The following is a 15651-nucleotide window of genomic DNA, read 5'->3' as shown; positions in this document are numbered from 1 at the left end:
TCAAAGTTAAGTGAGTACTTAAGTGCTTTCCTGGACTGGGGCCCTAAATGGAAACTGTTAAGCACTCCTTCAGCATCTCCATCCATTTTTTAAGCCAGAGGAGATTATGATCTGCGCCTCTGAGTACAAGAACTGGGGGAGTTGTAGTGCTGCTGGAGGCACTTTGAATGCAAAGGGTGCCACACTTAGAGAGGCTGAGGCCCTGCTTCACCACATTAACAGGTGTTGACATTCCCTATTGCCCCATGTGAATTCTGTCTGAAGAGCTCCATACCCTATTCCCAATGCAGGCTGTGGCTTGACAGACACAAAAGTACAACTAAATAATGAATTAAATGAACTTTAAACACTGACAGTGAAGACCCCGACCTCAATATCACACTTTAGAACAGAAAGTTTAATATACAGATCGATGGACAGCCCAAGAATTTTTGACAATAAGCAGCTCTAGATATTTTAATCTACATGCCTGTTGACTTTTTGATTTTATTTTCCAAGATTTTGTCAAGTAAAGAGTTTGAGTAAGTAGTCAGCAATGTCATGGGTCTCTTTTCCTCCCCTTTTTGGAGATTGGAAATGAACAAAAAAAAACAGTCATCTGATAGGGAAATAGCTTATTGGTACTCAACTTATTTATAACAGCTCCACAATTTCTCCTGCTGTTTCTTCAAGAACCCTAAAGTGGATTTCTTCTGGCTTCCAGCTGCTAAGATCAACTACTAGTTTCTTTTCTTATCTAGATACAAAAAAAGGCACCATCAGTTATGATGAATAAATATCATGTTACTGCAGTAGAGATCTGGTTTCTAACTGCCTCCATATGGGAACCTGCATTGCTTCAGTTCAAAATACCAATTGCTAACACTGAGCTTTAATGTCTTACTGGTTCCTTGAAGGGAATTGAAGCCTACATACAGATATTTTGGTGCAGGAGTCAAAATACTTTCTATCTACTTGCACACATGGATACCAAAAGGTTGTTTGACTTTCAGGGAAATTTCCATTGGTGGAGAATATAGAGTGTGTTTGTTAGAAGAAACTGCAAGGGTCATCTAGTCTAACACCCTGACAAAATGCCGGGTTTATTGTGTCTAAACCATCCAAGGCAGATGGCTCTCCAGCCTCCTTTTGAAAACCTCCAGTGAAGGAGCTTCCACAACCTCCAGAGACAGTAGGACTCTGGAATAGACTGTTTTTATAGTTAGAAAGTTTTTCCTGAGATTTAATCTAAATTTGCTGTGCTGTAGTTTAACCCCACTGCCTGCTGTCCTGCCCTCTGTGGCAAGAGAACAACTTTTTTCTATCTTTTTTATGGCAGCCTTGCAAGTATTTGAAGACAGCTATCAAGTCCCGCCTTAATTTCCTCTTTTCCAAACTGAACATACCCAGTTCCTTCAGCCTTTGCTCCTATGGCTTGCCTTTCATCACTTTGATCATCTTTGTTGCTCGCCTCTGGATCCCTTCCAGTTTCTCCACATCACTTCTATACATTGGTGACCAAAATTGGACACGATACTCCAGCTGAGGCCTAACAAGTGCTGTGAAGAGCAATACTAACACCTCCTGTGTCTTGCATGCTATGCTTATGTTAATGTAACCTAAAATTGTATTTGCTTTTTTTTTTCTTTTGCAACAGTATCACATTGCTGACTCATATTGAGGCTGTGATCCACCACAACTCCCAAATCCTCTTCAGCAGTTCTGCTGCCAAGCCGGTTACCCCCCATTCTGTATTTGTGCATTTGATTTTTCTTCCTTAAGTGCGTTACATTTGTCTTTGTTGAATTTCATTTTGTTGTCTATAGTCCAGTTCTCCAATTTATCAAGATCCCTCTGAATTTTAGCTCTATCCTCCAAAGTCTTGGCAACCCCCCCACTCCCAGCTTTGTCTCATCTGAAAATTTGATCAGTATGCTTTCTATACTTACATCCAGGTAATTAATAAAGATGTGGAACACCAGGCCAAAAACAGATCCCTGTGGAACCCTACTTGAGACTTCCTCCAATCTGACATCATTCCATTAATAGTTACTCTTTGTTTGTGGTTGTTTAATCAGTTACGTATCCACTTAATGGTAGTTCCACCAAACCTGCATTTCTCCAGCTTACTTATCAGAATGTCATGTGGGACTATGTCAAAAGCCTTGCTGAGGTCTGGGTATATTATGTCCACTGCATTCCCCCTATATGTTATGCGCAATTCAAAGTGGTCTCCATTCATTTATCTGCCTGCCAGAATGTTCACTACTTGTCACTAGTGGTGAGTGCACCTGCACACTCTCACAGCCCATCTAACAAAGATGTGCTGTCAGCAGGCTTGTTAAGAAGCACACCAAAAATTCTTTTCTAAAGCTGTCTGCTAAGGTTTTTCCTCTTGAACCTGTCATAATATTCAGAGATGAATATCTCTAAAGAGAAAATACATTTCCATGCTTTCTACGGCCTTCTCTTTATCCTGGGGGAAATGGAGCTGGCTCAGCCCTTTGTTCAAGTTAGCCCGTCCTCAGGGCTGCTCTCATCACTGTACTCTACCCCTAGGGGCCCTGTTCTGTTGGCCCAGAGTTGCCAGAATGCAGCATGCTCCAGTCACACATCCTCCTGTCTCTTCAGTACTCTCTCTGCACCAGGAGGAGCAGGAACAGATGGTATAAATCAAACTATCAGATTTATGCCACTGAGGGGTTCCCCTAACAAAGAGAATCCTCAGCTGGCTGCTCAAGCCCCCTTTCTGTCAGGATATGGACTAAGAATTTTTGCTCATCAAGATGCTTTTGTTCAAAACACACACTTAATCCTTTGAAGAAAATAAGCTATTAAGGCCAAAGTGTTTCTGTACAAGTCACCCTAAAGCCACAGTATGGGTTTCTTCGCACAACTATATGCATCCATATTATGGTGTTTTCTTTTTGCTGCTCATATGCTCTTTGCATTTAGACAGGGCCCAATTCTGCCCTCAGTTACATGAGTGCGAGGCCTATAGACTTCCATCCATGTCACTGAAGCCAGAATTGGTCCCTTATAGATTAAGATATATGTGACCCATAAACTCGGCCTGTCTTGAGGCAGACTAGCCCAGTCCCAGTGGAGAACAATATAGCGGAGATATTTGTGTTCCTGAAACTGTGTGGAACTATTAAAGGAAGATGTGTATGAAAGGGTTTAATGGAGTGCAGCCAAAATATTTCAGTTTACAGGGATGTAAATGAGTTCGGTTTGACCAGATTTAGCTTGATTGCTTATAAAAGGGCTGATGGGTTGAGGAAACAACTAAAAGTTACCAATGATCCAGAAAGAAAGTAGTGCATCATTAAATATGAAGACTGCTATTAATTATAAAACAAGATTTAGTTAAACAGATGTTGAAGAGGGAACTACCGTCTAAACAGTTTGGACAGTGTAATTCCAAAAATGGTACAAGAAATAAAACACACAACCATTTGTCAGAGCCAGCATAACAGGGGTTACTCACCGTTGGGGCACCCCTTGTGCTTGCATCTGGGAATTAGCTCTGCCCAGTCTGACATCCCCTTCCTTTGCTCGCTCACGCTGTGGCTCCTCTTGCTCTCTAGGAATTGCAGTGCTTTGTCTTTGTGGCTTGGCCCATCAACCAGGTCACTATACAGTTTTTCCCCTTCCAGGGTAAGGAAGTCTCTCTGGAGTAGCTGTCCGGATGTCATTCCAGGCAAGTCTTCCCACTCTCCTTCCTACTCTGCCCTCCACAGGCTTTTTTCTCCAGCTCCCTCAGGGGTCAGGATCCCAGGGCTTCTGCTCCCCCAGTAGGCTTTCTTCTTCTCTCCTCCCTATACCCAGAAAGTGACTGCAAACTTCCATGCTGTAGCCCCCTTGTGCTTTCCCTTTCTGGCTTTATACAAGCCCCGCCTACTCCTGCCCAGATGGGCTCCATCTTCAATTAATGCTTGCTAGTCAAGCCTAAGTCTGCCTCCAGGTGCAGCCTACTAGGTTAATTAGCCCCTTCTGAGCTACCTTAATCCCTTCATGGGTGGTGTGTGGTGAACACCCCTCACAGCCAGCAACCAAAGTAAGTGTAAATACATTCAAGAACAAGTGGGACATGTTTCAAAATCCCACAAGGTTATAAGGACCCTAAATTGACTTGGATGGATTAGGGAGAAGTTCTAGGATGTTTCCAGTCAATAAAAACTGGCTATGAAATGATGGTAGAGCTATATCTTCTTTTGTCTGCTAGACGTCCTGTATTTAGCACAGGGAGAGCCATAATACAGAAATCTTCATTAAAGTGAGTGAGCTGAGGCACCAAGGCTGAAGAAATTTACAAACTGTTGACTTAAAAGTGACCCAGCTTCTCCTACCTTTTGATGTACAACTCAGACACAGGAGAAAGAGGCTGAATTTGAATCCTTAGGCAAAGACTTACGGAGGCTTCTCATCCTAGATTTTTGATTGGCAGGAGAGATTTCAGCTCTGGAGTCTACCTTCTCCAGTTGGGAACTTCCGATAGCACCAAAACCCTTACTTGACAGCTGCCTCTTCATTATATTGTTTTTTAGGTGGATTAACCTTGACAACACCTCCATAGGGGTGATATGCAACTTGAAAATGTTTTTCCTCTAATAATATATGCAGCTAGGTATACTGCAATTCTGGGTTTTTGCCTACTCTTTCCATTTTGCCTTCTCATTAAGCATTCTTTCAAGAATATTTTTATGCTATTTTGGTTTTCAGCTGTTCTTCTCAACTAGTAACATAAATGCAGGCTCTCAGAGGAGAATATATTTAAAAGCATTCAAAACAGGTTACATTTTATTTTCAAATCGCAAGTCAATCCAATTTTTATTTGAACCAACCAGCCTCTCCACCATCTAGTGGTCGCCCGTATGGTGTTGATATTCCAATAAGCAGGTAAGCCCTCTGTGATGATGAAGAAGTTTGACATCGACGCACTTCGTGTGCCAGGTTTAGCCAACAGGTTTTATATTGACGTCAGCAACAGAGTCTCGGCTCTAGCTAATCTGCCAGACGACGTGGAGGTTGCCTGGTCCCTGTATACTTCTACCTCCAACCAATCTGCTGAGCAGACGATTGGCTGTAGGCATCCAGCACGCCGACTCTGGCTGTCGGAGGAGGCCTTCCAGATAATTAAATTGAAGGCCGCAGCCCACCAGGGTGGTGATAAGGGCACTTGTAATCAGCTGAAGTGAAAATTTAACACCCTGGCACTCCACGATCACGAGGCATATTATAACCAAGTGGTAGATGACGTCAAATTTGGCTTAGCCAGGGGTGACTTGAAGCTAGTATTCCGTGCCATTCGCAACCCCAGTGGTTGAGAGGTTGTCACTACAAATGGCATCCTGAATGACAGCCAAGGCCATCCATGTAAATTGGATGATGACATTCTCTCACGCTGTGTGGAACGTTATCATAGTGTCCTGAACCATCCTCCAGCTGCTGCTTGTTCAGAGCTGGATGATCGGGCAGTCACTGCGGTTCTGGATCCAGACATTTGAACTGATGCACAAACATTGGATGAAGTGAAGTGTGCCATCTCTAAACTGAAAAATGGATGCACAGCCGGTGCCGATGGCATTCCCTCAGAGCTGCTAAAATGTGCTATTGATCGTGCAGCAGAATCACTTCTGGCCATCTTTTGTCTGGTGTGGAGAACTGGAACCCTGCCAACTGCCTGGAAGGACAGTATTGTGATCTCACTCTATCAGGGCAAGGGACCGTGCAGTGAATGTAAGAGCTACAGGCCGATCACCTTGCTCTCTGTTTCAAGGAAGGTGTTTGCGTATGTTTTGCTGGCACGCCTGGAGACTTTGCCACACCGGAAGCATCATCCCCAACAGTCAGGCTTTACAAAATGGCCATTTTGGCCCTTGGCTTGTTGTCGGAGATACACTGTGAGTTCAGAAAGCCCCTGCATGGAGCGTATGTTGATCTTAAGGCTGCATTTTGATTCCGTAGGCTGTGTCACATTATGAAAGGCCTTGAAGGGCATAGGTGTCCCTACCACTCTGCTGGACTTGATTAGAGAGTTGCATAATGGAACCACTGCCCGTGTTTGTCTGGGGAACCGGGTGTCAGTGCCTTTTAAATCAGTATCTGGTGTTAGGCAGGGCTGCGTTCTGGCCCCTGCACTCTTTTTGTCAGGCAATGGATTTCGTAATGCAGCATTCCATCAAGTCCACAGGCATTGAGATCGGTGATCTCTCACTCACAGATCTTGACTACACTGATGACGTTGTTCTTTTAATACAGAGTCCCAACAGGTTTTGTGAGGCACTCCAGCATATGGAGGAGGAGTCAGCTAAGATTGGCCTCAATGTTTCATGGTCAAAGACAAAACTGCAAAATCTAGAACCTGGTCCACCCATGACTCCAATCTCCTTGAACAACGAAGCCATCAGATCAGTTTCCAGCTTTTGCTATCTGGGTTCTATACTTACCAGCTCCTCCAATTCTCACACGGAGGGTCGTTATCAGATTGGCATCACAGCATCTGCCATGGGCTGTTTACAACGGATATGGAATCAACATCTTAGTATGACAACGAAGTTCAGGATTTGTTCGAGCTGAATCCTTCCCCTACTGTTGTACGGCTGCAAAACATGGACACTTATGCCACACAGATTGGACAAAGCTGGAGGCTTTCCACACAAAATGTCAGTGTAGTATATTGGGCATAAAGTGAAGTGACTTCATCTGTAATGCAGATGTTATGGTCATTTGGGTCTACAGACTACTGGGGCCATTGTCCACAGGTGGCGCCTTTATGCTTTTTGGACATGTCGCAAGGATGCCACAAGACGTTCCAGCAAACATCGTTCTCTAGGTGGTTTGTAACATTTGGGATAAAATTCCACCAACCGAGGGGTGGAGGTGGCCCAGATGCAAACCCCCTATTACATGGGTTCACCAAGTCTGTTCCGATGTTGTACTCTCAGGTTGTCAAGCCTTTGTGGTTGCGCAGGAACAGACCAAATGGCGAATGATCGCTATGGCTGGCTGTCTGGCTAAGCGTTGAAGAAGAGGAGGAGAAGCCTCTCTCTCCAGAGTTGGTATAAAATACCTTCTTTGAATATTTATAAAATACTGTGTAATTATATTTGCATTTATGTAACAAATTTACAGTAATGTTAATTTAAACGTGTCTGAAATACTTGATATCCTGGATTCTTCCCAAGTATAGATATGAGAAACACAAATTTGTATGTAAAAACTAATACTAGTACCGTGAATGTAACGGATAAAGGAAGAGAACTTGTGTTAAGACTTTTGGGGCTAGATTTTTTTTTCTTTTTTTTTTCTTAAGTGGGCACATAGCTGGACTTCTGGACATGCAAAATCTCCTGATATACAGACTCTTATTAGGATTGTGCATGCATAGTTGTGTGCAAGTGTAAATCCTGACCTCTGTGTACCCTAGAGTCTTGGGCATGCAAGTTAGGGGTGCAAAAAACTGCATGTGCCCTTTTAAAAATCTGCCTGTTGGGACCTACATCCAGTTCTGCTACTGATTCACTGTTTGATTTGGATAAGTCACCTCACCTAACTTCTCCACCTCAGTTTATCAATTTGTTTCAATGGTTATACTCACTTGCTTAAAATTAAACATATGCTTAAGTGCTTTGCTGAATTGGGGCCATTATGCTTGTGTATCTTTGCAGGATGTTTTGAGGTTGAACTAATCTTTGTAAATGGTTTCCAAATCCTTGGATGAAATATTCTATGCAAGTACAAATTGTTTCTATGCATCTCTGCTTGCAAAATAATCTCATCTCCTTAATGCAACAGAGTAGCTACTGTCTCTGATATTGCTTAGGTGAACAGGCCTGATCAGAACAGGAAAGCTGAAAAAAACCCTATTCTCTTGTATGACAAGTCTTATTATGTTCCTGATAAGAATGCTTCACCTCACTTTTCAGATTCAGAGGGAAACCTATGTCAAAACAACCAGCTGCTACAGATAACACTGACCATGCACAGAGTTATCATCCCCTCTGAGGATGTGCTCCGAAAACTAATTGATCTATATCCTTTATAATGCTTACCTGTAGTTATTAAGGTAAGGTAATACAGAAATACATTGACAAAATGGTAAGTGTATACAACCTACAGGTCAATATTAATAAATTGATGCATTCACCTCTGCATCTCATGATGACTGAAAGGTTAAATTTAGTGCTTAAGAAAAGTCTTCATATTTTAAAACAAACCTGGGAAGATGTTATCAATGATCTAGGGTAGAAGGTATATGGAGAAGGCTTTCCAGAAAATTACATGGCAATTGCAATCTCAGATCCAGTATTGATAATTATTTATGTATAGAAAGATCTTCATATTATGCTAACCTAGTCTATGTCAGATAATCATTGAAAGATATGCACTAAGTCTTGGATTACCGTCTCCATGCAAATAAAAGTTAAAATGTTCCAAAAATGAAGTGGGTAAATTTTAAAACAATCTCCAGTCTAATTATCGTATTTTGGGGCCTCAATGTTTTGTGAAAATATATTTTCACAAAATGAGTTTGTGGCCCATCAGACTCTCATAAAGAAGATGCTAACAGCATGAATACAGGCATAACTGCTCTCTCATATCTAGAGGATTCTTAGCTGTGGAAGATACTGCCTAACTCTATTAGCTTTACTGAATGTTTGTTCATAATTAATGGATCATAACATAATTAGGGACGAATCCTGAGAGACACCAAGCACCTCTGAGTCAGGCATTTACTTGGTACAACTTGTTTTAGTTAGTACTTCCCCCCACAACTCTAATTTTTATTGGTTTCCAATTAGTATAGCTGTACAAAACAGACTTCCCATGACATTAGTAGTCAGACTTCCCTAGATACCCACACTATGCAGACTCCAAGATATCAAGCAGTTACTTTTTGGAGTGTAGAATAAGTGGCATTTAATTTAGGGTCCTGCATTTCCTCAGAAATAACAAGATATGGGGCTCAGTTCTCACTTACATTGAGACACTCCCATTTACAGTGTAAACCAAACAAATAGCTGACTTACAGAGACAACTTGCTTCCCAGGGTCAAGAAAACAATCTTGTTTTCAATCAATAATAACTACAACTGGAGTAGTACCTTTGTAAGTGAAGGCAAAATTAGGTCCGTCACCTGTAAAGAATATAGATAGATTATATATTAAAGTGCGGGGATTTTGCTCTACAATAGTAGAAACAAAGAGGACTTGATTCCACACCAACCCAAATATACCATGTGATCAATTCTAGAGGCCTCAATCCTCAATAAATAGGAGTTGGGTTCAAATTTGCTTCAAGCTGTCACTGACAGCCCCCACTCCTTTCTGATCATTTTTTTTACAATGGAACAAAATAAGTGTTTACATCTTCCCTATGGAACTTGGGTTTTCTGCAGTCAGGGAAGTAATTCATTTGTCAATTTCCAGCCAGATATAAGTATTTGCAAAGCCAGTGGTGGACTAAAGCAGATTTGAATGGATCAGCTAATCTGGGCTTTGAGTTTTTTGAAGTTGCCTTCAAATTTCCATCTCCACCACTCTTCATCCCTCAAAATTACATGACCAGCTCTGGTCAATTTGCAGTAGATTTGGGTCACATTTAGATTAATCTGACCCTCTGACAGTCTGTAAATTATCTTCTTTAAATAGGTTTCAGAGTCGCAGCCGCGTTAGTCTGTATCCGCAAAAAGAACAGGAGTACTTGTGGCACCTTAGAGACTAACAAATTTATTTGAGCATAAGCTTTCGTGGGCTACAGCCCACTTCATCGGATGCATAGAATGGAACATATATTGAGGAGCTATATATACACATACAGAGAGCAAGAAAAGGTGGGAGTTGTCTTACCAACTCTGAGAGGCCAATTAAGTAAGAAAAAAAACTTTTGAAGTGATAATCAGGATAGCCCAGTACAGACAGTTTGATAAGAAGTGTGAGAATACTTACAAGGGGTAAATGGCTGAGCCATTACAAACATTGAATCTATCTCCCCTTGTAAGTATTCTCACACTTCTTATCAAACTGTCTGTACTGGGCTATCTTGATTATCACTTCAAAAGTTTTTTTTCTTACTTAATTGGCCTCTCAGAGTTGGTAAGACAACTCCCACCTTTTCTTGCTCTCTGTATGTGTATATATATCTCCTCAATATATGTTCCATTCTATGCATCCGAAGAAGTGGGCTGTAGCCCACGAAAGCTTATGCTCAGATAAATTTGTTAGTCTCTAAGGTGCCACAAGTACTCCTGTTCTTCTTTATAGGTGCACAATACTTCATAAAGAGATGCATTCTCTCTCTCTGCAGGAGAAAAATATCCATAATGCCCATAATATATTTTTCCTGAACTGATCTTCCATATATGTAAATTATCATTTATAGAATAAAAATAAATGTTCTCTTTGCAGTTAATATATATTTCACACTTCAAAAATATTTCTCTCCAGCATTATCTCTGGTAAATCACAACAGTTAACAGGCAGTTCTCCATAAATATGATCCTTGATGAATTTAGTACTATTTTATAACCTTTTGTTTCATATGTTAACAAGCTGTATGAATGGACAAGTCCTAATGAAAATTGGGAAGCAAATTACCAAGAAGCAAACTAAAAAGCAAATGTTCATTTAAGTACTTAACACCTCTCAGCACTTGATCAAATACGTCAGTGTTATTTATAACTGTCCTATTTATATCTGTCCTTCACTAATGATTTCAGAAGAATAATATGCATCAAAGCCCTGATCCAATGTCCACGGAAGGCAATGGAAAAGTTCCCACTGGCTTCAATCAGTGAGCATTGGATTAGGCCCCAGGAAATACTGAACATATCAAGTTTCAGATTGTGAATGCAGAGCCAGCTCCAGGCACCAGCGCAGGAAGCAGGTGCTTGGGGCGGCTCATGGAAAGGGGTGGCACGTCCGGGTCTTTGGCAGCAATTCGGCGGCGGGTCCCTCAGTCCCTCTCACAGTGAAGGACCGGCTGCCGAAGAATGAAGCGGCGCAGTAGAGCTGCCTCCGAAGTGCCACTGATCGCGGCTTTATCTTTTTTTTTTTTTTTCTTTGCCGCTTGGGGCGGCAAAAAAGCTAGAGCCAGCCCTGCGTGGATGAACTGCCATGTTTTCCTTAACAGTTCTCTACATATCTGGATGCTTTAGAAAATAAGTCTTCTGGGCTTTGTGTAAAGATATGCTATTTTGTAAGGTAAGAATTTTTTGCATAAATGTACCTGTGAAATAAAATAAGTGATACAATGACATGCTAGCAGTTACTGTTCAAGTTGGTCATGTGGTGCCACAAATAAGAGTGACTTTGCATTTCGTAAGTTAGCATTCAAAAGAGGAATGATATTCCATAGACTTCCTTAAAGTTTTACTTGCACAGATCTATGCACAATGTCCCAAATGTCCTGGTGCAAATCCATTAAAATCAATGGATGAATTCAGCTCCATGTTATGGGTGCATAATTATGACCCTGAGCCTCCAAAAGCCTGAGCACCCCCAACTTGTATTGATATCACTGAAAGTTGAGAGTGATCAGCAACTGGTTGAATTGGGCCCTAGGTTACCATACAGTTTTCTCTTTCAAATAAAGCAATGTTGAATACTTGGGCTATATCAATATGAAGCACAACTCCTGACTGCATTCAGTACGGAGTTGCACTTAATCAATTGCAGTGTTACCCTAGGAAATTATTTCCTTTTTCCTTCTATTACATTTAATTTAATGGTTGATATTTTAGTTTAAAGAATGTATTTATTAAAGAGTCAGCATTTGCCAACAGTTTTTGCATAGCACTAATATTTTCATCAGTACTTAGACCAGGAAATAAATGGTAGATGCTGGCAAATGTTGGCTTTTCAATAGTGACCATTTTTCTACCTCAGAAAGGGGTACTTCATTAGTGCCGAATGGTTCAGTATTTTACAGGACACTATGGAATACATTTTCAAATTGTGCATGTGTAAAATTCACAAATGCACACACCTACAGGAGAGTACATATGTCCATTTATTAGAGCAAACCCAGGTTTTGTGTGTGCATGGCTTACAAGCCAAATAAGCTGAATGGAAAGATGAGACATAATACATGCAATCTGGCCACCTCATGTACAAGGCACTATTTCTCAGGAAATATCTTGTACATATCAAGTTAAAACTGTAAAAAAAACAGGAGTACTTGTGGCACCTTAAAGACTAACAAATTTATTTAAGCATGAGCTTTCGTGAGCTACAGCTCACTTCTTCGGATGCATAGAATGGAACACACAGACAGGTAACATAACTTAACATAACTGTATCACCCATAACAATTTCTATTTATTTGTGGGTGGCAGGTTTCCACTCCCTCACCCAATATATAATAAAGAAAAATAATCCTGGAACCAGGCATTGCCTTCACTGTCAAACTAACTGATTTAAAAAAACTATGAGTTTGTTGTAGAATTTGGTGGTACAGATAAGCACCATCTAAAGAAAAAGTAATAGACCAGATCCTTGGTTTGTATAAATCTGTGTAGCTTCATTGAAGTCAGTGAACCTATGCTGATTTATACAAGCTGAGGATCTGCCCAATATATTTAAAGGTCTGAACACTGAGCCAACTCACTGTGTTATTTAATATTTATGTATGTGTACATACTATGGTGAGATGATCAGAAAGGTTGATGTTTGTCACATACACAGTCATTACAAAGCAATAAGACAGAGTTGGTAGTGTCAGTACAAGTGTTTGATTCTTGCATTATAAACTCTCTATTTGGATAGAACAGTGTACTTTGGAGAAGGTGCTTTGAAGCAAAATTTAAAATCTGAGTAACCAAAAGAGCATAGAAGTTATAAACCAGACTGGGTGTTTGCCTTGCAGCATTACTGGTGCTTCAGTTACACAAATAACCAGCAAAATTCTTTATTTTATTATTCTATTTTCCATTCACAATAGGTATTGGATAACAGAGTTCTGGATCATGTTCAAAATGGATTCTAGTCTAATTAACACCATGGAGGAATTTCAGAAATTGGTGAGAGCTAATGGTGAGGAGTTACACTGTCGCCTAATTGACACAACTCAAATGTGAGTGTCAAGGTTTTAATATGTTTGGGAAACAAAACAATATTGCCATCTCACTTGCCTAAAATAATAGTAACCAATCTCCAATAGCTAGATTAGGAATATTTCCAAGTGTCCTATATTAGCAATGTGCAAAAGATTTCAGTTTACTGAGGGTAAAATTTACCCCTGTGCCGTGTGACAATTTAAGTCCCATTAAAGCTCTAAAAATATGGCTTCAATTTAACTTAATTGTGCTGACCCTCTGCACAGGGTAAACTTCACTGTAAGGAACACAGAAGACTTTAAGTGAAGAAAGATTTTGAAAGACTTAATTCTTTGAAAGGGCAGTGAGAAAGGAGAACACATTTTACTCAGCATGTACATGAGGTAAAACAGTGGACTTTTTAAAAGCCAAAATTCAGGTTACTAGGGAGACAATAGAGGGTTCATTTCATTCTATCTAATTCCTAATGTTATTTTATGTGTTGTTGCTGGTCTTATCTGGTCAAGAACAGATCCCAGAGCACCTAGAAAAATAAAGGGCACAGGGGCTGTATCTCACGTGGCTCTCTCCTGAGAAGAGACTCTTCCCATTTTTAAATAAGGGCTTGGCTACACTGGAGAGTTGCAGCGCTGGTGGAGGCTTTACAGCGCTGCAACTTAGTCACCGTCCACACTTGCAAGGCACATACAGTGCTGCATCTCCCTGGCTGCAGCGCTGGCTGTACTCCTGCTCTGCCTCGGGTATAACTATTACAGTGCTGGTGATGCAGCGCTGGAGTGCAAGTGTAAACAGTGATTAATCTTACTACACTGTAACTGACCTCCAGAATTTTCCCATAATGCTTTTAACTAAATTACTCTCTTTGTTTTGTTATGATGCCTCTCTTTGTTTTGTTGTGAACTTGGGGCTCCGGGAGCTGCTTATCTAAAAAACAAACACAGTTCCTGTTTGCTGTGAATGAGGCAGGCAGGGGGATGAATGTCTACAGCTAGTGTTTGCTTGAGGAGAGAAACAGCATGGTGGGGGAGAGGAAGGGGGAGAAAGGGAGTCCGTGGGAGCAGCTGCTTATCTGGTCTGCAGGCTATTTGCATTTAAGAGTGAATGAGGGGTCAAGGAAATGGTCAGATTTTGCAAGGCAGGGAGCTGACACAGAATTTGCAAGGCAGGCTTTGCAAGGCAGGGAGCTGACACACAGTGTCAGCTCCAAAAATCCACTCTCTCTCTCTCCCCCGCTCCCTGTCACACTCCACCCCACCCCCCTTTTGAAAAGCACGTTGCAGCCGCTTGAACGCTGGGATAGCTGCCCATAATGCACCAACAGCGCTGCACATGCTGCAAATATGGCCACACTGCAGCGCTGGTAGCTGTCAGTGTGGCCACACACCAGCGCTTTCCCTACACACCTGTACGAACACAGCTGTAACTCCCAGCGCTGCACATCTGCAAGTGTAGCCATGGCCTAAGAGAAACAGGCAGCAGAATTTGACCCACCATTTATAGCTGTCCATAGAGTATAAGCTTCCTTATGAGATTCAGTTGAGCTGCCCATGAAGACAATCAGGGGCAATAACAAGGCATAATGGACTGACCAGATCCTGTTGCCACTGAATCCCATTGACTTTAATGGGACTGGGATTTGATCCAATGGACACAGCAAACTGGAGAGAGTTAAGCACAACAATGCTGAGGAGATGTCACTATGGCTGTATTCTGTTTCATAATGTAATTTTACTATCTTTAAAGGGTACTTTAAAAATGCATGCTAAAAGCATTCAACGGGACTGTTGTCATAATATCTTTTATTGGACCAACTTCCAGTAAAAGATATTACCTCACCCATCATGTCTCTCTAATATCCTGGGACAACATGGCTACAACTACACTGCATATGTCATAATATCCATCATTCATAATGAATATAAAGAAATTGTTCTTTTGAAATTCAAATCATTCATTGGTTTTCAACTGCAATAAATCATGCAACTGATGCAACCATGTTTTGGGGGAAATGTAAATTAGTTTTCCTGCAAAAATCAACCTCAATTTTAGTGTAAACTTTTTCCTATTTTTTAATAAAAGAAATTCCCGGGATTGGTCCCGAAAGCTTACACAGCGGATAAAGCCCAACACCAGTAAGAAAAGGAAAGTCTCACTTCTCTTTGATCATCTAGAGCCGGAAGAGCTATCAGACCACCTCACCTACCTTGAATTTAAGTCCTTCCGAAGAATATCAGTAAGTGATCAGCTTTTGGCTAGGAAAAAACAAAACGACTAACCTTGTGTACATGCGGTTGGACTCACTTTCATCCTGATCCTTACTTTGTTTTTTCAAAAAGCGTTTTTATTGGGTTGGGGGAGCTAGCAGTGGAGAGGGCAAACAGTTTTGACCCCCTTATGTTCAGACAGTAGGTTGGGTCAGGAAGGAGAGGCTGAGGAACAAGCTATCTCCTTTCACTCAAAACAGTGTTTAAGCTGATGCAAGTGGCATGGGGGGCAGGGTGGTGGTGAGGGGACTGGAGAATGGGGAGAGCAAAGCACTGCAGGAGCTAGGCTGTCTGATTCTGTCTCCCTGGGCTACTCACCCCACTATGACAGCAGAGGGGCGCTGCAGC

At 41.3% G+C, this 15651-nt stretch overlaps 2 protein-coding genes across 7 annotated transcripts in view; one reads left to right on the top strand and one right to left on the bottom strand.

The window, feature by feature from the left end:
* RASGRP1 (RAS guanyl releasing protein 1) overlaps window positions 1-15651 on the top strand; it is an 83513-nt gene that overhangs the window by 27332 nt on the left and 40530 nt on the right. For 5 of the 6 annotated variants that reach the window (XR_005597533.1, XM_039534393.1, XM_039534392.1 and 2 more), the window contains 4 exons: window positions 7911-8016; window positions 11124-11186; window positions 12925-13056; window positions 15119-15272. Coding sequence is in view for 5 of the 6 variants with exons in the window: in XM_039534393.1 (XP_039390327.1) it covers window positions 7911-8016; window positions 11124-11186; window positions 12925-13056; window positions 15119-15272 (455 nt within the window). In the remaining variant the exon portion in view is untranslated. The remainder of the gene's footprint in view (window positions 1-7910; window positions 8017-11123; window positions 11187-12924; window positions 13057-15118; window positions 15273-15651) is intronic. The other variant, XM_039534396.1, reaches the window with a different exon arrangement.
* FAM98B (family with sequence similarity 98 member B) overlaps window positions 437-15651 on the bottom strand; it is an 89831-nt gene continuing 74616 nt past the window's right edge. Inside the window, exons 11-12 of the mRNA XM_039534398.1 lie at window positions 9089-9121; window positions 437-736 (exon numbers count right to left, since the gene is read on the bottom strand). Coding sequence (XP_039390332.1) covers window positions 713-736; window positions 9089-9121 — 57 coding nt within the window. The 3' untranslated portion in view covers window positions 437-712. The remainder of the gene's footprint in view (window positions 737-9088; window positions 9122-15651) is intronic.

The sequence above is a fragment of the Mauremys reevesii genome, linkage group 4, assembly GCF_016161935.1.
Source record: "Mauremys reevesii isolate NIE-2019 linkage group 4, ASM1616193v1, whole genome shotgun sequence".
In the NCBI taxonomy this organism is placed as follows: Eukaryota; Metazoa; Chordata; order Testudines; family Geoemydidae; genus Mauremys; species Mauremys reevesii.
Note: the sequence above shows the minus strand (reverse complement) of the source record. Positions and strands in the feature narration are given on the sequence as shown.